We start from the raw sequence: 22,086 nt of genomic DNA, 5'->3' as shown, positions 1-22,086 counted from the left end.
CCAACAGAGGCTTTCTTTCCACAAGTGACTGAAATAAACACTCCAGGTTAAAATCGAAACAAGTTTTCTTTTTTGTTTTTCATTTGATACGGTTCCCTCTTTCTCATCATCGTGGTTTCAATTTTATTGTCCGGATGCAAACTTTAGCAAACTGCTTCTTTAGTACCTTCGGTTGCGCTTTGTCGACGTGCTCGTTACAAAGTGTATGATGACACGGGTAAATCTGAATAGCGGCACGTGATTTTCTGTTTGGAAACTTTAGGAGGTTTGATTCATTAAAGTTTGTAGGGATTTATTGTCTGTTACAATCCTGATCGTTGCTATTGTTATGTGGGCGATAAGGAATTTATCGCTTAAATATTGATATAGGGATGAATAAAATTCTATTCACGAGACAACAATGATACAAATCAATCTAGTGTCACTTTCTGGATAAATATTATTGCATATGTGTTTCGTTTGAGTTTCATTCAAGTTTCAAATGAGATTCATTTGAGTGAGTTGAGACGTGAAGTGAATATACTGATTTTTTTACATGACTATTAGAGTGTGACACAAATTCGATGACTGATCTCGTTTCGACTGCTAGCTACCTAAGGTCTACCGTATCTGATTGCACAGGAGAGTGACCATGAAGTTTTTGATTTTAAACGGTGTCCTCTCCTATTTAGTCCATGACATGAATCACACTGTGATTTGTTATATTTTTTTTCTTCAAGTGTTCTAAATGCTTTGGTTCCATCTACCGCTACACCACCATCTTACTCCAAGCGTTTTCCGTCTTTGGTCGAAAGTTTCCATTTACTAACCTTATTATCACCTACCAAGTCAATTGCTGACTGCACACCAAATAACAGACACACTTACATACATACATACACACAGCTACATTGGGATCGTTTTTTGAAACGATTCCGACAAAACTTCCCCCTGTCGGCCAGTTGCCGTGGTTCTTCTAATTAAAGCTTTACAGTTGCGAAGTACGTTCGTCCTTGAATTTTGCTAGACTACGCTGGTAATTCACAACTACCAAATGTGTATCAAGATTCTTTGTTGATAAAATTAAACTAAAAATGACTATTTTTCTACATACTACACATTTGTGGTACGGAATGATAGGCTAGTTTTAAACTGAGTTTTGTGCAATCGTCTTGATAGAGTAACTACCCAACACTGTAGTTGTTTATTCATTCACAATGGGTAAATTCGAAGGGATAACCGGTGAAAGATCAATCCGTTGCTGTTTTTGCAAACGGCGGCGAAGTGGATGGCGAGATGTACGTTGTGGCCTTCATAAAGATTGAGAAAATGAGTAACATGTTCTTATTATATTTGTACTAAAATAAATCACCTTTACTTACTACTAGCATGAGCACGCAGGATCCACAAGGACGTCAAACATGTGAGTGTACGTGGAAAAGCATTTATACTGGACGACATACTCTAATAGATTTGTGTAGCAAAGTGTTTGTAGGTGAATCATTAAACAAATGAATGCAACTTGTATGAAGTTAAAAATATTCAGAGCTCTGAGATAAAACCTATCCAAATTGTATGAGAATATGAATATCGCAGGCGATGCAAACAAGTGTTGTACAATTATTAACGTTTGTGTAATCCTGGATCCAGTGTTAACCTTGGTACCTTCAACGGCTGTTCAGGCATGCCGTTGCCTCAATTGGAAAAGAATAACACTACGGGCCGTCTGTTTCGATGTTAAAGTCCATCAAACAGGTGACCCTTAATTAATGGCGTGATGCGGTTGTACGCTTAGCGTACCAGTAATCAATGGTTAGATGGTTAAAGATACACGTAACCGTTAGCAGTATCCAGTGGTGTCATCGAGGTTACTCCAAGTTACTCACTGAGTAACCTGCTCAAACTCAAAGTATGAGTGCCCTCGCAAACATAAGAAAAACAAACTATGTTTGTCAACGTGCTTCCATACATTTCAGTGAAATTAGGGATTGTTTCCACCAAACGACCAAACTGTATATAAGAAAATCACCTTTGGGTAATTTACGATATTTCTGCACCCTCCAAACCTGTGCACATAAAAGGTAATCGGGTTTAGCCCCCTAAAGCCCTCCCTTGGGTACGAGCTGGCCGCCCTCATATTGAGGAACGTATTTTCGGCCGTTTTGTTATCTTAGTCATGGGGGGTTTTGAAATTGTTCGTTGATCTCAAAGCTGGCCTCAAATCTTTCCCAACTTAGCAGAATTATACGACAAAGTTTCAGATAATTTGGTTTACAAATATCCATCTTGATGAGGAGAATAAAGCTCTCGATAATACTATGTAAAATTAATATGATATTGGATATTTTTCTTTCGCTCTCCCAGATATTTGAAAATCTCTTATGTTGTTTTTCATGTTTGCGCATTCACATATTTAGGAAAAACTGCCCATGTGAATATTCCAAACATTAACGTTCCTGAAATTGTAAAAAGAGCTCTTTTATGGAATAGGCGATTTGGAATTTTTCTTCCACTATTCTGATTTTGTTTAATTTATTTGATATTGTTAAGCCCACAACAAAAAAAACTTCCATCCTGATATCTGAATTAACGATTTCGCTCATTGTGTAAGAAAAAAACATGTTTTATGATTTTGATTGGGTGTAAGAACTTCTTATATTGTGATTGTTCATGTGATTTTCTTACGAAATTATCTGCAGCTTATAAATATAAGAAAAGTTACATGTGCCATTTTTTAAAAATGTCGCGCTTCCCTAGTTTGAAGGAATAATTACTTTTTCATATCCTAAATATAATACATTGACTTATATAATTTCCTAATCTTTATGTACTCTCACAAATATGAAGTATGGGATTCACATGCAAATCCCAACAAAAATTCCCAAAAATAAAAGAAATAAAGAGCAAAGGGCCCATATAGCCGAGGCGGTAAACGCACGGGTATTCAGCATGACCATGCTGAGGGTGACGGGTTCGATTCCCTGTCGGTCCAGGATCTTTTCGTAAAGGAAATTTCCTTGACTTCCTTGGGCATAGAGTACCTTCGTGCCTGCCACACGATATACACATGCAAAATGGTAATTGGCAAAGGAAGCTCTCAGTTAATAACTGTGGAAGTGCTCATAGAATACTAAGCTGAGAAGCAGGCTTAGTCCCAGTGAGGACGTTACGCCAAAAAGAGTAGAGGAAAAGAAATATTTCGAGAAGTCTTTCAGAAATTCGTCACGGATTTTTTTCAAAAACTTTCCAAAAATTGTAATACTTGAATTCCAACGAGCTCTTTGAAAAATGTATCAAAATTTCATTCTGATATTTTCTCCAGGGATTTCTTTAGTTTCGCATATTTTCAGAAGTTCCTCCAGTGATTCTTCAGAAAGTTTGCCTAGGAATAATAAATGAATTCTACCTCGCATGCCTTCGGAAATTTCCCTGAGGATTTCTTTCATTGATTCCTTTAGAAAATTTTTAGTTTCCTGTGAAATTATCTCCGAAGTTTTTAAGAGATTACCCCAGAAATTAGGTTGATTTTTTTTATAAAACCTGCTCAGGATTGTTTTTGATATTGCTCCATAGAATTCTTTTTAGCAAATCTTTCAGGAATTGATTTCGGAAAGTCATCCATGGAGTTCTTTCGAAAGTTCTTTGAAACATCTTCCATCGTTTCAGAATTGCCTCCAAGATTTCCATCGGAATTTTCGTTAGAGGATCCTTCAGAGTTTTCTTCAAAAATTCCTCTTTAAAGATTTCATGGATTAAGAAAATCCTCCTCAGAACTTCTCGGAATCTGTACAAGTATTCTTTCAGGAAATTATCCATGGACTCCTTCAGAAATGCATTTGACGATGTTTTCAGAAAATTAAAAGTGCTCTCTAACGATTTCTTTAGAAAATCTTCCACAAACTCAGAAATTCGTCCTGGGATTCGTTTAGAAATTTCCAAGGAGATTCCTTCAAAAATTTCTTTTGAGATTTTTCCATAAATTTCTCCAAGGATTCTAAACCCAGGAAAACTTCTCTGGATTTCATCCAAAATTAATCCATAGATTCCTTCAGAACTTACTCCAGTAATTCGGTCTTAAAAACTACCAAGCTTTCTTACAGAATATCCTTTGGCTATTTTTTTATAAATTACTCCAGGATTTTTTAAATAAAGTTCCAGGGCTTCCTTCAAATATTCCCTCTCCAATAATTCTTTTAGATAGATTCCTTCAGGAATTATATTATTATTTTTATCTGAGAATTTGCTGTAAAAACCAGATATTTCTTCAGGTATTCAGGTATCTCAGGGATTCATCCAGAAAATCCTGCAGAAATTTATCCAAAGATTCTTTTATTATTACTCTGAGTGATACAGGCAGGAATTTCTCCACAGACTCCTGCAGGACTTCAAGTTTTTTTCCGGATATTTATCGATGTTTTACCCCAGGAATTTATCCGGCATTTCCTCTAAGGATAACTTCATCAATTTAGCAATGGATTCTTTAAGAAATTTATTCAAAAATATTTCCCAGGAATGTATACATAAACTATTTTAGAAATATCTCGACAGTGTTTTCTTGGGGTCTTGCTGACGCTTATCTATGCGTTCCACCTGGTGTTATTTTTTCAGAAATTCGTACACAGATTGATCAAAATTATTAGAATTTTATTAAATTGCTATTTTTTTCCTAGGAGTTCCGCCAAAACCAAGAAGCTTTTAAGACATTCCTCCTTGGATTCCTTCAAGAGTTGCTCGTGGAATATTTCAGAGAGATCCGGAAATTCCACGAAATTACTGGAGATTTTTTAAAGAATCCTTTAAAGAATTTACAAGAAATCTCTGAAGGGTTGATACAAGACATCCTTTGATATCCTTTGGTGTAGATACCTTTGGAATCCCCTAGAAGAAATTCTTGATTTTTTGGAGGAATTAGTGGAAAAAAACCCTGAAGCAATTATATTGAGAACAATTCCTTGATGAATGCCTACAGGGTGCGGCAGGAAAAAATGCGAAAAGTTCAAGGCTAAATATGGGATATATATGACTATTTTTTCATGACAGTGTATCAGTCAATGTCTAAATTCTAGCACTGAAAAATAAAAATGAACATATTCGATGTTTAACATGTGATAATGTGGGCCTAATAAACGGATATCAATAAACTGCGCGCCCAATGGTCATTAAACAAAATGACTATAACAGTAACAAAATTAGCCCAAATTCGATGAACAACCAGACCACACTGATCCAGAGCCATGTAGTTTCACATACCAGATGAAATAAGTACATATATTTGATGATATTGTAGAGAAAATCAAAAATTTTGATTTATCAGATGCGAAATTTAGCGACCTGTGTGATTTTCTGCGGTTTGAAAATTCTGGTTGTCTTCATCTTCAGGCGCCGCCCTGTAAAGGTTAGTGACCAAAATGGGAAATTTTTAAATTAACTTTTCAGAAAACTAGCCTATTATAGATCATGGAACGTTGAAACATAGATTGGTTAATGTCAAATGGACGAAAATGAGGTTTGAAGTTGAAAAACACTTTCGCATTTTTTCCTGCCGCGTACTGTAGGATAAAACCTAAAGAAACACCTTTAAATACCCGCCTTATTCTCTTGAAAAGAAATTATTAGAGACTTACGGCAAAACTGGATGCATTTCCATTTTTTTTATTTATGATTTTTTATTAAATGGTGGTTCAATATCTTAAAAAATTGATTCCATATACTCTTAGAGGAAGAATTAAAGTATCTCACGATTTTATTTTCTGGGGAAAATGTTTTTCGTTTTTCTAAAAACATATTTTTAGAAATTTTGTTTAAAAATGGTTATTGTTAAAACGAAAAACAATTTTCACCAGGAAAAAATCAGGAGATACCTTGAGCCTTCCTCAAAATGTGTATGAAACCCAAATTTGAAAATAATGTTTCGTTATTTAATAAAAATTCAAGAACCAAAATATGGAGAAATGTATCCAGTTTCACCTTAGAGATATCTGCAAGAAATTCCAAAGAAAAAAATGCTTTAAGTATTCTATTGTGGAAATTCTGAAGGAAGCTCGTGAAATATCGGAAGAAATCGCAGACAACGGTACTGGAAAAATTCTTGAAGAAATTCCTCAATAAATTTCTGAATTTCTTATACAATGTCTGTAGGGGTGTGTACACAAAAGCCTCTTAGATACCATCATATTCGAAAACAATTGCATCTACATGAGAATAATTTTCCTGCATAGTAGTGAGAGTACACATTCCTAAAAATATAAAATCTTCACAAAATTACGAATAACTCTAAGTTACATATGGGTCATTCCATATGAAGTGAGCGAGAAAATGTGAAAACTTGCAACCGACCATCACGGATTTGAACCAAATTTGGTTGAAACATTTGTTTAGATGGAAAAAGGAAAATCCAAATTTTGGTGACGATCGGATCTCCCCTCGGCCCGTGGCAGCACCCCTCATTTTGGCCGATATGAAAATTATCCTCTCTTTCTTTTGTTTTTATCATTGAAACGATTGCACATACACATTTTCGACCTTCGGCTATTTTAAAGGAAATCGTTCAGGGAATCCTGAAAATAATATTATTTTTTTGATACAGTGTTGCCAGATATCATATTTTTCAAGTTTAAAACTAAAAATCGATTTTTCTCAAAATACGTATATTTTGATTTTAAAAATTTTGATTCCATCGTGTTTATCAGACGTTTTTCGATCAAAAAAGCTTAACTCCCCAAGGTAATTTGCGTCGTTCCTGAGATATAGCGTTTTCAAGAAAAAATATTCATTTTTTCATATGAAGTATCATATAAAATCAGGTGCAGTTTATAAATTTCGCAAAAAAACATTATTCGATGCCATATAAAGACGTTTTGTGTTGATTTGAACAATATCAAGTATAATAAGGATTAAAAAAATATGACAGTGTTGCCAGTTCATCAATTATGAGTCTATCGTTATGGACTAGCATAACCTGTTGAACTAAAAAAATGTATCTATTGAGATCATCAATTCTAAACAAATTCCATATATTTTAACATTATCTGAACGGAACTGCTGCCAAATATGTAATATTTATTGTAGAAATCTCAATTTTACTAGAACTTTAGTATGAAATCTAATTAACAAGCCAAAAGTGTTTCTTTATTAAGGTTTAGTACATTTGGCAACATCGACGTAAAATATATTCAGGAAAACATTTGATGAGTGTATTTTTAAGCAACAGTGCTGAAAATGTCACTTCGATATAACTACATTCAATGGCCCACAGCCAACTTCAGAAGCTGAACCTGAAAATATGGAATATGATAAAATATGAAGTATGATATCCTTTGAAATTAGATAATATTAGATACTACGCATCGTCGCGCAACTGGGAGCTCAGACTTCAGTATTTTTATTTTATGTTCGACGGTTCAACTTCTTAAAAAATCCCTGTAAAAATATCTTTTGATTGATTCTTACGGCAGTGTTGCCAAATATGCTAGTATTCCGCGGAAACGCAAACAATAGGTGCGGGGATGCTTAGTATTGCATTTACTCTTACTGTGAATGCATCACCACTATGAGGGGATCGCAGAATAATAGATCATGTCCATTATTGTCCCGGGCAGAGAAGTAAAGAACAGTGTTGAGTATTGTGTTGTCTATTGATGTGATTGCATATGGTATGAGTTTTTGTTTGTTCTTCGTGGCGAAGAATGAACTAAAATTTCTGAGTGAAATGGATTAGTGGCGTTTGCTCCCTAGAGGGGTGATAACAACTCTTCTTAGGCTTTTTTTGCATGGTAAAGAGATCGATTGTACGTGAAGGTTAATTCCGATAAATCAAATCGATTGTTCGATCAATTATAGGTGACTCCCAGATCGACAATGTATAGTATCATATTAAGGATCGCTATATTCGCCTCACTCCATTCATATTCACTCCTCTTTGTGGGAAGCCATGCGCAAGTTGCTTGACATGGATATTCGTTGCCGTTCGTCGCAGTTTTGATCGCAAGCGAATGAATGAATGGCGAATGGTGAAGAATGTTGGTGAGTGATCGAAGTGGCTGCTGTCGTCGCTGACAAGCAAACACACACACTAAAGCGACAATCGTTCGCTGCGATTAACCATGGAGTAGCAATAATGAATTGTGTTGCCATCATACTCATACAGTGTTGCCAAATGTGCTCGATATGTATAAAAAACAGAAATCATTTGTTTTTATTTTGTGTTATCTATTTACGAAAGCTTTCGTGTAAATTATATGTTTACAATAAAAATGACATGTGTGACAACACTTCCATCTACAACATCGTTAAAATGATTAAAATGACAATTGAAATGAATTTCACAATAGATACATTTTATATTTTAACAATTTTTTTCTCATCTTTTCCAATAAACATTTTTTTATTGCTAGCTATCAAACTAACAATAACTGCCAATTATCGGGTCATTTTGTCAGATAGGACCATAAACAAGAAAACACAGACAAACAGACGTAAAATTGGCGAAATTTCCATCGACCACGGTTTTACGATTTTTTTTAAACCTTTATAGTTGTAGCTTTCACAACCAGAGGTGCGCGCATCGTTTTTCCCCGAGCAAAGGAGAATAGCAAATTTATAACAACAGAATCACATAGCCTGTTTTTATATCATAACTTGTTATTGTTAACTTATCAAAATATATCATTTTAATAACATGTTTTGTTGAGCAATATCATTTTGTTATGTTAAAGTTATTGAAATATATCCACAAGATAACATTTCAATAACATATTTGGTTGTAGAACAAGTTTCGTTATTATTTTACTATAGAGATTGTACTAATTTGTGATAAACAATAACACAACAATAACAAGTTCACAAATTTCCAGTTATTAAGTTGTAATTGATCTAACAAAACATGTTTGTTATTGAATAAGTCTTCCAGGAACATTATTTTGTTATGATATTTGTTATTTTGCCGCTTATGACAGACAAGTTTATAACATAATATATTATGCTTATAACATAAAAATTACTGATTCTATTATACAGTTATTAAGCAAAAATAACATATTATATTATGCTGTTGATATTTTTTTCTGCTCGGGTCTAAGCGTTTGGCGTTTCACGCTAGTGCCTTCTGTTGACGATATTGCACAATGCAATGTATCATGAAACATTTCCACCAGTTGATGGTGGTGTAAACTAGGCGATAGATTTTCAAGAAAATTATTCTTGGTGTTACGTCTGTTTGTCTGTGAAGAAAAGGTCAACAACAAGGTCGTTAGAGAAGATGTGTATTGTTTTTATCTTGTTCACACATCTTGCAGCACACATGGTACGATTTTTCAGAATAACCTGTACATTGTCTAACACTTGAAGGTTAGGTTTTATGTTATAATAAAAAAGGTAAACTGGCAACACTGTCACAATTTTTTAAATCATTTTTATACTCGATATTGTTCAAATCAGCACAAAACGTCTTCATATGGCATCGAACAATGTTTTTTTTTACGATATTTATAAGCTGCACCTGATTTTATATGATACTTTATATGAAAAAAATGAATATTTTTTCTTAAAAACGCTATATCTCAGGAACGACGCAAATAACCTTGGGGAGTTAAGCTTTTTCAATCGAAAAACGTCTGATAAACACGATGGAATCAAAATTTTTAAAATCAAAATATACGTATTTTGAGAAAAATCGATTTTTAGTTTTAAACTTGAAAAATATGATATCTGGCAACACTGTATCAAAAAAATAATATTTTTTTTTCTGGATTCCCTGAACGATTTCCTTTAAAAAAGCCGAAGGTCGAAAATGTATATGTGCAATCGTTTCAATGATAAAAATAAAAGAAAGAGAGGATAATTTTCATATCGGCCAAAACGAGGGGTGCTGCCACGGGCCGAGGGGTGATCCGATCGGCACCAAAATTTGGATTTTTTCTTTTTGCTTCTAAAAAAATGTTTCAACCAAATTTGGTTCAAATCCGTGATGGTCGATTGCAAGTGGTCGGTCACTTGGCGCGGAATGACCCATATCTGGTTTGAAATTAACATTCATTCTTTGTTCAATTGCTTGAAAATGCGATTATACGATTATAGATGAGAATAATTTCCCAAAAAATATTGAGTAGTATGATTTTTTAAAAAGTCTTCACAAAATTACGTTGAATACAGGAGATTTGTACTTTTCAGAACAATAGTGAAGAGTATAAGTACAGTTTTTTACGGTTATTTCTTTGAAATTTGTTCAGCAATTCCTTTGAGAATTACACTGGCAATTTCTTCGTTATTTCTAAAGGTAGCTATTTTGAAGAGCCCTTCGACAATACTTTTATTTTTTAAGGCACTGCCCTACAGTAGTAAACTTTTTCCTTCCTTGGAAACCATTCATTTAGAAATTTCTTAGGTAATCCTTTTGGAAATTCCTTCCACTATTACTTCAGGATATTCCTTGGGAATTGCTTTGGCAATCTCTTTCCAAATTCTTTAAGGCAAAACTGGAAACATTTCCTTATTTTTCAGTTTTTGATTTTTTTTTCAAATAACGAAGCAATATTTTCAAAAACGGTTTTCGTACATGTGTAGAGTATGGATCAATGTATCTTCTGATTTTTTTTTTCGAGTTGAAACAGTATTCCATTTTTTCAAAAACCCTTTTTTTGTGAAATTTCGTTCAAAAATGGTTTCTGCAAAAACGAAATACATTTTCCACTACGAAAAAAAAATCAAAAGATACCTTGATTCAACCTTTACATGTGTACGAAAACCGACTTTGAAAATATTGATTCGTTATTTAATAAAAAATCAAAAAACCAAAAAGTGAGGAAATGCTTCCAGTTTCGCCTTAAGGCCAAGTTTTTGGAAATGTCTCAAAAAGTTACACTGGAAAGTAAGGAATTACCGTTTGGAATAACTGCCGAAATCAACAATTGAGTTATGGAGAAGTTGCCGATGATCCAAAGAATTGACGAAAGAATTTCAAACAGGAATTTTCAAATCAACTTTCAATGAAATTTCCGAAAAAATAGCTAGTATCTTTTCAATTTGCGTAGTTGTGTACTCGATGTCTAGGATAGAAGAATATTATTTAAAAAATAATCAGCAAAAAAAATCACCCACCATATGAAATCTAAGAGGTTTCCCTTTCATTCGATGCTAGAGCAAAACGATTTATTTGAATTTATTTTTTCACACACATTTTGGGTGAGAAGTACCGAAAAGTACCGAATATTTCTTGGAAATTTGTTCTAAAAATCACGAAAAAAAATGTTTTATATTCCTTGATACAACGTTTTCCTTTGAGCACTAAATGATAAAGGAGACCATTAGCTTTCGTTTAGTGGGTGACTTAGCGGTATGGATTTCTGGTAATCTTAATGTACAAAACTTTTAAACAGAACATCCAGGAAAATGTACATAAACCTTTTCAAAAATACTAACGAAATGCAGGAAGAAGAAGCGCCATCAAGAAGTACAAGATCGTGAAGCAATGGAAGAGCTGTATCGTCGAGATGTAGCGGCAGCATCAGGATAAGCAGCTCAATGGCGACGTTGCAAGCACCAAAGGTGGCGTGGTAATAGATCTAGGAGTACGTGCGCAGGACGAAAGACTTCCGACCCCTAACCTCCAAGAGATTGAGGAGGTGGAAGGCCGATTGAAAAACAACAATGCCACCAGAGCAGATCAACTACCAAGGGAATTTCTAAAAAACAGTGGAGAAGCACTGATGGGAGCACTACACTGGGTCATTACCAAGATTTGGGAGGATTGAGTATTACCGGAGGAATAGATGGAAGGTAGTGTGAGTCCCATCTACAAAAAGGGCGACAAGTTGGATTGCGGGAACTACAGCGCAGTCTCACTACTGAGTCCTGCCTACCAGATACTCTCTCAAATCTTATGCCGCCGTCTGTAACCGATTGCAAGAGAGTTCGTGAGGCAATATCAGGCTGGATTCATGGGTGAATGCGCTACAACGGACCAGATGTTCGCCATCCGCCAGGTGTTGCAGAAATGCCGCGAATACAGCGTGCTCACACATCACTTTGTGGTGCATAAGATGTGGATATGCAAAACTATTTATGACGATAATTTGCTATCAACTTGCTCCGTGTATTGGATCAATACAAGATGAGATCGCCCAAGCCTACATGCAGCAAGTTGTTCGCTTGCCATTCAGGCGAGTTTGCTAACGACTCGAAAATGACAAGCCGTTAAGGTATACTTCCGTCCGCGGCAACGCTTACTTCGCGAATCCTGTAACTTGTTCGAAAATATATCCCTCAATTTGTCAATTAACCAAACGCTGTGCATTCACATCTTAAGTATTCTCGTCAGTTACACTAGTTTACAGCATTTTTGAACTCGGTAAGCTGATGATCATTTTTGGTGTAGAATGATGCCCTGAGTTCGAAAACGTGAAGGAAAAAAATTACAGTAGAGCGGATTTTTTTTCGACTTTCCATACAAGGTTGATGATTTGAAATCGATTTTTGTTCTATTTTTAAGCAAAGTCGCTCACTTCAAACATCTCATTCTCCGTAATCAATGCTCCGATTGAGCTGAAATTTTTACTGTAACTCGCCTACATATGATATGTCAAATAAACGTCGAGAAAGAATTTTTGAGTTGGTTTTTTCTTATTAAAAAAAATACATTTCTTCAAAAAATTTTGGGAATTTTGCTAAAATTTAAGAAGATCGTCCCTAAAACTCGCTAATATCTTGAATTTCATCAATCTGATGCAAAACCTGTATTCAGATGATCGAATGGTATTGTATTCAACTTTTAATTTATGGAAAAATATTTAAAGTTGGTTGAACAAAACGCAATATATTTGAATTTTAGTAAATTACATATTTTGAAAAGTTGCAAAACTCGATATTGAGCTGAAACTCAAAAACTGTTCTACTTAAAATTTTTTGAAGGTCGGTTTCGAAATCAGCACTAAATTGTGCTTCAAAAATTTTGGTCGTTGACAGAAGTTCGCGACTTTCATTTTATTTTGTAAACTTGTGTTATCAATCTTCAAGGGTTTCTGCAGATCATTTTTACAGGTACAGTCTACCCCCAAGCGTTTCATTAGAACTAGCCAACCATTCGCACATACCACTATGTACACGCTCTCACTCTTTCTAGCCTTAATCTAAAATAAATAATCCTACAAAACTAAAAAAAGCCACGGGTCTTCCCCCACCATCGTCGAGATATGCCAGATATCTCAATGCCCCAGTGGAAGATCCCCGTTCAGCCGTCCCGTACCAGCGGCAAGCCCCTCCTCAAACTTCTAGAGCAACTGACAAGCATTGGAGTGCACTTTGTGGTGACGCCCGTTCTGGTGGTGATGGGCCATGGCCCCATAGCCCGGGCAGCATTTGTGCTCTTTCGCATGGGTGAAGCTAATACTCTGGGGCACCCTGGCCGGGCCGGTTCCACCAACCGGGGTCGAGCCACCACAGCCATGGCAGTGCTGCGGTAGGGTTCGCGCGTGTTCGCAAGCAGGAGGCGCTGCCTGAGAAACGGCGTCTACAGTGGTGGTAGCAGCAGCTGCAGCAGGGGGAGGAGGTGCCTGAGATCTACAAGCGTTTGTGGTGCCAGTGTTGATCATGTTGTTCATGTTGTTGTTGTTGTTGTTGCAGCAAGCAGAAGAGGGAGAGCACCCGGAAGTGGCCGAGCATGTAATGGGAAAGTAAACGTTTAAGCTATACAGTGCATAACAAGGATCTGTTAGGATGTTGTTGTTGTCGGTGTTGGTTGTGATTGGGGGATTGTCGCATTTGGGCACTACAGACCTACTACAATTGGACTTGCAAATGTTACCATCCGACCTGGAGGCAGGCGGATTCATGAAACACATTCCCGGCAGATCGGTGTCGTAGATCTCCTGAACCATCTTGTCCAGTTTTTGAAGAGCTTCGTTTTGCTTCTGCTGCACACTGTCCAGCTTGGCTTTCCGGTTCTTGACTTTCTGCTGATCATAGATGGAGACGTTCTGCGGTTTGCTGAGCAAATTGCTGTTGAAGAACAGGTTTAGATATTGAAGGCCATGAAGCTGTGAGAGTACTTACGATTTCTTGATAGCATCGGGATGATCGATGGAACTTTGGGCAGAAGGAGAGTTCGTTGTATTTGAGAGAAGATCCAGCTCCTCTTCTGAGAACTAAAAGAATAGTTGCATTGTGAAAGCTGTCCAATGCAAGAGTTCGTCAACTTACTTGTCCCGGTATGTAATGCTTAGACTTAGATCTGAAAGCCGGCGGTGGACTAAATGCACACGATGAAGGTGTAGAAGGTGTATAGTTGGTATTGCTGAGCGAATTCCGATGTTGCATGTCTTCCAGAAACTCCTCCGTATCGCTGACCAGCGATCCAAACACGTCCGAAACACTTTGCATGAAAGCGTGACCCGTCGAGTTGGATCGATTCTCGCGTCCACGTGGACCGAAGCTGTGCAGCTTGACCGGAGAGTTAGCAGTACTTCGCCTTGCCACGTCTTCGAAAGTAACCGGTGAGTAGACTCGACGATCTTCCGCTCCCACGGAACTTAAGCCTCCACTAGACTGTTTGTGCGGGACGTTGTGCGTTGATATGCTAACTCGACGATCCTTACTCGATTCGATGTACTCAATCGAAGGCTGCCGGACTGCTTCCGACAAAACCTGCAACGGTGGACGGTTCTCCTTGTGGTCCAACCAGTACGTTTTCATTGTCCCCTTTCCCTTGACGTCGATTTCACCGCGTTCGGAGACGTGATAGTTTGAAGGCAAGAAATTTCTCGTTGATTGTGATATGTGAATTTTCATCGCTTGACTAGTGGACTCCATTCGGGAGGCCGTATTTACAGAATCACCAAACAGACAGTAGCGAGGCATCTTGAGCCCTACGATGCCCGCCACAACAGCACCAGAGTGGACACCAACTCGTATCCGCAAATGAGATCCTGAGAGAGTATGATAAATTGATTCTATTGAAAAGCTTCATGATTGATTATACCAACCGGTTGATGGGTCCTTAAGATCAGTAATTGCTTCGATCATATCCAAAGCCATATCACAAACTTTCTCGGCATGGTTTTGTTCCTTTTCGGGAGCACCAGACACCACCATATATGCATCACCAATAGTTTCAACCTAAAAGTCAACATTAAAGTTTCAATACTTCACCGCATTCTACCCACTAAACCACCTTACCTTATATACATTGTTCCTCTCCGTGAGCGTATCGAATATCGAATACATAGCATTCAGCATCGATACGACCTCCATCGGTGTTATCCGACTGCAGATCTCGGTGAACGTGACCACGTCCGAGAACAGGATCGACACACTGTTGAACATCTCGCAGGTATCGATCGGATTCTCACCTCGCCTCAACCGGTCCGCCACCTGTTTCGGTATCATCTGATATAGGAGCTCATCGGTACGGCGCATCTCCTCGTCCAGTTTGCGCATCGATTCCTCCAGCTTTTTCGACTTTTGCTGCTCTTGGTCTAGAGCTAGCTTGAGTTCCACCGATTGCTGGGTTCCAGCCAGCATGAGATCCCTTTCAAAAAGAAAACACACTTAATCTTTTCCACGAGAGCTCAAATTTTCATGATCACTCACCTACTGAAGTCATGCATCGACAGGTCGTTTATGTACAGTCCAGTGCTGATCAGCGAGGACAGTTTGGGCATGACCGGCGTGCCCAGGAACATTATCAAGCGCCAGTTTTCCATGTAGATCATTTGACCTGCAAAACCCAAAATTCATTCAATGATATACAAAATAAGCTTGGTCCTGTTGGGCAGATACAATACCTTTGAGCCGTAGATGTTTCTCCACTTCCTCCTGCTGTTCCTGGTCGCTGAGGAAGATTTCAGTCTTTCGTTGGTTTTCCGGTCGCTTCTTGACCGACTCCATGGTGACTAGTTCAAAGATGTTGTTTGTGCGGTTGAGTATCTGAAATGTAGCAATGCAAATTCAATTAACATGATTGGTTCAGGAGTCTGGAAAGTTCATATCATACCGTTTGGAACTTGAAAGCTATCAGGGGACGTCGCAGTTCGAACCAATCAGTGATCTTCTTGGACAGGAGATCCGGGATGATGACCATCAGTGAGTTGCCTATACTGCGCACGACCATGTCGGAACTATACGAGAAATGTTGGTGAATGAATAGTTAGTAAGCTTAGTAGATATTCAACAATTATTTTGAAGAAGTTGAATTCCCAGAAATTTTACCATAAATTACTTCAAAAACTGCGTTATTTTTCGGGCGTTCTGTTAGATGTTGTTGGCATTTTAATGGGATTAAGGGGGAACTCAGAGACATTTCATTTGTGTTAAAGGGGTTTTAGAGACTTTTCAAGGAGCATTAAAGGCAATTCCGGAGATCTTAGGAGCCTTTAAATGGCGTTACAAGGGGTCTGACGAGCGTTTCAAGGCATTTCAGATTCATTTCAGCAAGTTTCTGGGAGTTTCAAGAACATTTTAAGAGTGTTCCAAAAGGTTTTAGGGGCGTTTGATAACATTTTAGGGACGTTTCAAGAAGTTCTCAGGTCCGTTTCAGGGGTTTTTTGAGGCCTATTAAAGGCATCCAAAGGGGTTTCAGGGGCATTTCGAGGAATTTCAGGTCAGTGTCGCATCAGGGGGTTTCAGAATCACCCTTACATCAAAGGGGATGTCTAGGGCGTTTCAAAAGATATTGTGATGGGGTCTCTGAAAATTCTCTGAAAATTCCTGGAATGCTTTTGAAATCCTCCTAAGACCCCCTCGGTCAGCATATAACTTACCTGATACCCTCCAAAACCCACGAAAACGCCTCTATAACCTCTGAAAAAATGCTGAAACGCCATGTAACGCACCTGAGAACCTCAGAAGCCCGTCTTGTAACGCCACGAAACGCTTTGAAACTCTTTGAAACGCTTCTAAACCCTGATGAAACATCTGTGAAATTCATCTGAGAGCCTCTGCAGCCCCGTATACTTCATCTGAAACCTCCTGGAACGCCATGAAATGCATTGATCCTAAAAACGCTTTGCACCGCCTTGAAACGCTTAGAAACGCCTCTGTCACCCCCATGAAACCTCTGTGAAATTAAACTGCGAGCCTCTGAAGCCCTCTTAATCCTCCCTTAAACCTCCCGATACGCACTGCAACACATTGAAGTGCATTGAAATGCCCCTGCCACCCCCATGAATCCTCTGTGAAATTCACCTGCAAGCCTCTGAAGCCCTCTTAAACCTCCCTGAAACCTCCTAAAACGCACTTAAACGCCTTGAAACACATTGAAACGCCTTGAAACGCCTCTAAAACCCCCATAGAACCTCCGTGAAATTCGCCTGTGTGCCTCTGACCCGAACAAAGTCTTACAACAAAATGATAGCAAATCGAAAACACGATTTGTAATCAGCAGCAAATTGATATCACAATTTGATATCAGATTGTCTTGATTCAACTTGAATTCAAATTTTGATTTCGTTTTGCTGTCACTTCAACTTATTTTAAATATTAATGTTTTTAATCAATTTCAAAACTTCTAGACGACCTTGTATAATACAACTAATGCTATACCATCAGTGCAATTAACATATTGCATTTAAGTTTTCATATCATTCGTAAAACTATACCTTTAACGATGTTTCCATTTTTTCGCACTGATAGCAAAAACAGTTATAAATTTGATATCACTGATGGCAGGAATTGTTTTCAACTTGCTGTTACGGGAACATTTTTCTGCTCTCATTTTTGATGTTTTAACCGTTAAAACGACCAAAATGACAACAACCTGAGTTATCATAATTTGCAATATCACAACATCAAAATTAGTTTTCAATTTGCTGTCAAGCTTTGCCCGGGGATGCCCCCTTAAACATCCCGGAAACTCACTGAAACACCATGAAACACAATTGAAACGCCTCTAAAATCCCCACGAAATCTCCGTGAAATTCCCCTGAGAGCCTGTGAAGCCCCGTAAACCCCTCTGAGACCTCCTGAAACGCCCAGAAACACAGAATGAAACGCTTTGAAATGCTTTGGAACGCCTCTGAAACCCCTATGAAACCTCGGCGAAACTATCCTGATAACCTCCGAAGTCTTATCAAACATTTCTCATATGTTCGAAGACGCCCCGAAACCCATTGAAACGCTTTGAAACGTCTATGAAAACCATCTAAAATATTCGTGAAGCTCATCGGAGAGCCTATAAGGCTCCCTAGGTTGCCAATGGAACGTATGGGAAAAATTTGACCATCGAATTTCAAAAACGGGTAGTGCTCAAAAGTTTCGTCTCCTCAAAAAAAGTCCCCATGCAAAATTTCAGCTCAATCGGACTTCGCTAAGGGGTGGCCCAAAGCGGTCAAAGTTTGGCTGTTTTGAAACACGAAAAATATCCCAAGGTAGGGATACATGAAAATTTCAAAATCGAAAATTTTTTTTTGATGCCAAATGCCTTAAAAGTGCATGAAACGTCGAGATCTGGTGTTATCTCAAAAATTTTTTTTTGGAAAAAAATTGACTTTTTGGACTTGGAAAATTTTTGAGTTGGGGGAATGAAATTAATTTGAAATGGAGGAATTGAATTTAGTTGCTGAAATATTCATAGCAATAGTACTGGAACATGTCTTATATCATCGTTGGCAACTGCTAGCATATTATATATCATATATCGTTAGGGTGGTTCACTTATTTTGCATTAGGGTGGCCCTTTTTGTAGAAAAATTTAAAAAATAAGATAATAGTATTAAAAAATCTCTTATAAAACTGTAAGTCATTTTCAATGTTGAATATATATAATATTTCATTAGGGTGGCTCATTTATTTTTAATTAGGGTGGTTCTTTGAGATGGAAATTAAGAACAAAAAAATATTTCCCGAAAATTTACCACTCATATTTTTGTATAGTTTAATATCATGATCCTTTATTGGCATGTAACAATTTGTTAAGATATTCCTAGAGCAACATGTTGAAAGGACGCAACAACCATTGCAAATTTCTGCTTCTCCTGTCCCTCCCGGGCGTATCCCCAATTATTCATGAAATATTTTATTTTCTTTTTTAAATTTTGAATCTGTTTATTTTTTTGGTGCTTTACTTATTTTGCATAAGGGTGGTCCTTTTTGTAGAAAAAATAAATAAAAAAAAAACGATAATAGTATTTGTATTTGTATTGTATTTTCCGTTAGGGTTGTTTTTTTTTTGGAAATTAAGATCAAAAAATACATTTTGGAAATTAAGATCAGAAAATTCAACCAGGTATTTTTTTTCGTATAGCTTCAAGCCATGATTTCCTACAAATCTTTCGGTAATTTATTTATAATGAGATATTCTCTAATTATTATCTCTCCTCTCGTTCTATTTCATTAATCACATAGTGATTTTAACCGATTTCTATCTACAGAATTAAATATTGTGGTACGGACTACTAAAGAGAATAATTTACTAGAGAGGTTCATCTCATTGTAAGATTTTGAAAAGTTTTGTGAGACTAAATTCAAAAATTCGAGTAAACATTTATTCAGCTGTTTCTATGAGGAACAAGAGTTTAGTAAACTGTAAACTGTTTTTGTTTTATCATTAATGCGGTATTTGCAGATATAATTTACTTTTGCAATGGTCACGACCAAGCATGTCCGTACTGAGCGGATGAAATTTATGCTCGCAGTTCCGCACGGAGCGTTAAAATTCACCCGAGTGCAATTCTCTTCGTGTGCTCAGTGTGGTACTCTGCCGTAATTCTGCAAAGTGACGTAAGCGACATTGATAGTTTTGGCCCATTTTTTGGTTATTATGCATAAAACTCTTGCTCATTCTCTAAGTTTCTTTCCATAGATGATAGATTACGACTAGATCTTGCATTCTAATACAGCAGGCATACCACAGTGTTATTTTTACACCAGGTATTATATATAATATACCAAAAATATCGACATTTTGAATGGCGCTTACGTCACTTTACAGAATTACGGCAGTACTGCGGTGCGGTTTTTTGACAGTTCGAAAAGACATTTAAATTATTTTAACATCCATCTATCAGTTAAGATAGGAATATTTGATAAATACGATGATTTCGGTGGTGCAAATCAATAGAGCATAATTTTCATACGCTCAGTGCGAACAAGCCTGGTCGTAGTAAAAGGGACGTAACGAACGAGTGGGAACGGTTTTGTGATATTTACTAAATTCATGCTGATAGGTTTTTGGTACATTACATCGAATATATGTTCTTAAATTACATCTGATTTTTTACACTTTTATTTCCATTTTCTTTTTTGCTATTCCTCTGCGTAATATCAGTTTCCAACAAGGATTCCGGAAGAGAGAGAGCACATAACACAGCGAAACAAAAAATAAATTTTGGTCTGTCTCAAAAGCAAAATTAGGTAAAACGAAATTTATGGCATAAATCGTTAGTTTAGATGTTATTCGACGAATTTACACTTTGATTGCTTTAAAACATAATTTCCATACTTAATGGCTTGCAGTCAAAAAAAAGCCCAAAATCACATATTTTGCCCAATAAATTGAGGTATAGCTCAAAATTCTGACGTGCTGAAGCAAATCTGAGCCCGGATTCGGATTCAGCGACCCAAAAACTGCCAGAGACACATAAGTTTGCTTTTGAGACAGACCAAATTTTTTTTTTTTTTTAATAAGTACGCTTCTAAGACAAAAAATGTTTCGCTGTGCAATAATTCTTTTGTGTGCTGACTGCCTTATACAAATGAGTGCAGTTCAAGTGTAGAAATGTCGTTTGATTCGATTATGGATTTACCAGACACATTTTTTGATTATATGATATCAAAATATGACTGAAAAGATATTGCGATTACTATCCAAAAACTGCAGATGTTTCAAGAACCCTTTATGTACTGCTTTGGCAACTTCTTCGTCAACAGCTTTGTAGATTTTGAGCGATTCTATCAAACATGTTTGTGCCTATGAACTTCAGACATTACGTATGTCGAACATACCATTTCGGTTGGTTATCCGAAAAACATCAACATTCGAGGAGATGAACCAGCCATAGGCTGAAAATCTCGATAATAAAGATATATAAAAAAAATCAACATTCGAGTTGATTTTATCAAATTAAGGTCATTGTTTACAGAAATTGCAGCACACGAAGACAGAAACCAGTTTTTCAATATATTTTTACAATGAATACGATTAATCGTGCTAACTTTTGTTAAGCTGGCTTAGGTAACGCAAAAGTGTGTCGGTAAAGGAACATTTTTAGTGAATAAATATTTTTTCCCATCTATCTCGTATTATGTAAAGCAGTGATCTTCCTTTCTTTTATCATCGTGTGTTTAATTCCAACGTTAAATTATTGTATGTTTTTGTATCACGTTAGAGTTTAGGTTCACTCACCACTTCGGTATGCTATATGGTGATCTTTTAGCTAAGGTATATTTTGTTTAGATAGATAGAAAGCAACCTACTGTTGTCCTTTCTCCAGTAACGTAACTGTGTTTTCGGAAATGAGCTGCCCAAGGCCAAGAATCTTTTTAGAAAAGATAAGCAAGAAACTTTTGTTGCACATCATCATCGCCTATCAAGCTGTCATAATTTGGATACGTTTAAAATCAGTTTATTATTCCTTATTTTAAACCATAATAACAATCTGGACCAACATTTGTGTTGCGGAACAACCATTGCAAACGCTTACTTTTCTCGTCCATCCTGGGCGTATCTCAATATTTTATGCAAACTTTTCCCATTAACATATAAAGGAGAGTCAGCTCTATCTGTTACTGGTAAAAGAATCCAGGGACATGAGAAGCAGAAATTTGCAATGGTTGTTACGCCCTTTCCACATGTTGGTCTAGGAATATCTTAACAAAGTGTTACATGCCAATAAAGGATCATGATTTTAAACTATACAAAAATATGAGTGGTATATTTTCTGGAAATATTTTTTTGTTCTTAATTTCCATCTCAACAGAACCACCCTAATTAAAAATAAATGAGCCACCCTAATGAAATATTATATATATTCAACATTGAAAATGACTTACAGTTTTATAAGAGATTTTTTAATACTATTATCCTATTTTTTAAATTTTTCTACAAAAAGGGCCACCCTAATGCAAAATAAGTGAACCACCCTAACGATATATGATATATAATATGCTAGCAGTTGCCAACGA

The 22,086-nt window shown here is 36.8% G+C and overlaps 1 protein-coding gene across 4 annotated transcripts in view; it reads right to left on the bottom strand.

Annotated features, from left to right (window-relative positions):
- LOC115254164 (soluble guanylate cyclase 88E) overlaps positions 1 to 22,086 on the bottom strand; it is a 538,233-nt gene that overhangs the window by 223,957 nt on the left and 292,190 nt on the right. For 3 of the 4 annotated variants that reach the window (XM_062860564.1, XM_062860565.1, XM_062860566.1), the window contains exons 7-15: positions 15,962 to 16,085; positions 15,753 to 15,894; positions 15,559 to 15,685; positions 15,145 to 15,496; positions 14,952 to 15,084; positions 14,170 to 14,894; positions 14,023 to 14,114; positions 13,747 to 13,968; positions 48 to 13,530 (exon numbers count right to left, since the gene is read on the bottom strand). In XM_062860564.1, the coding sequence (XP_062716548.1) occupies positions 13,242 to 13,530; positions 13,747 to 13,968; positions 14,023 to 14,114; positions 14,170 to 14,894; positions 14,952 to 15,084; positions 15,145 to 15,496; positions 15,559 to 15,685; positions 15,753 to 15,894; positions 15,962 to 16,085 (2,206 nt within the window). In that variant the 3' untranslated portion in view covers positions 48 to 13,241. Of the gene's footprint in view, positions 1 to 47; positions 13,531 to 13,746; positions 13,969 to 14,022; positions 14,115 to 14,169; positions 14,895 to 14,951; positions 15,085 to 15,144; positions 15,497 to 15,558; positions 15,686 to 15,752; positions 15,895 to 15,961; positions 16,086 to 22,086 lie in introns of those variants that run through there. The other variant, XR_009999394.1, reaches the window with a different exon arrangement.

The sequence above is a fragment of the Aedes albopictus genome, chromosome 3 (genome assembly GCF_035046485.1).
Source record: "Aedes albopictus strain Foshan chromosome 3, AalbF5, whole genome shotgun sequence".
Classification (NCBI taxonomy): domain Eukaryota; kingdom Metazoa; phylum Arthropoda; class Insecta; order Diptera; family Culicidae; genus Aedes; species Aedes albopictus.
Note: the sequence above shows the minus strand (reverse complement) of the source record. Positions and strands in the feature narration are given on the sequence as shown.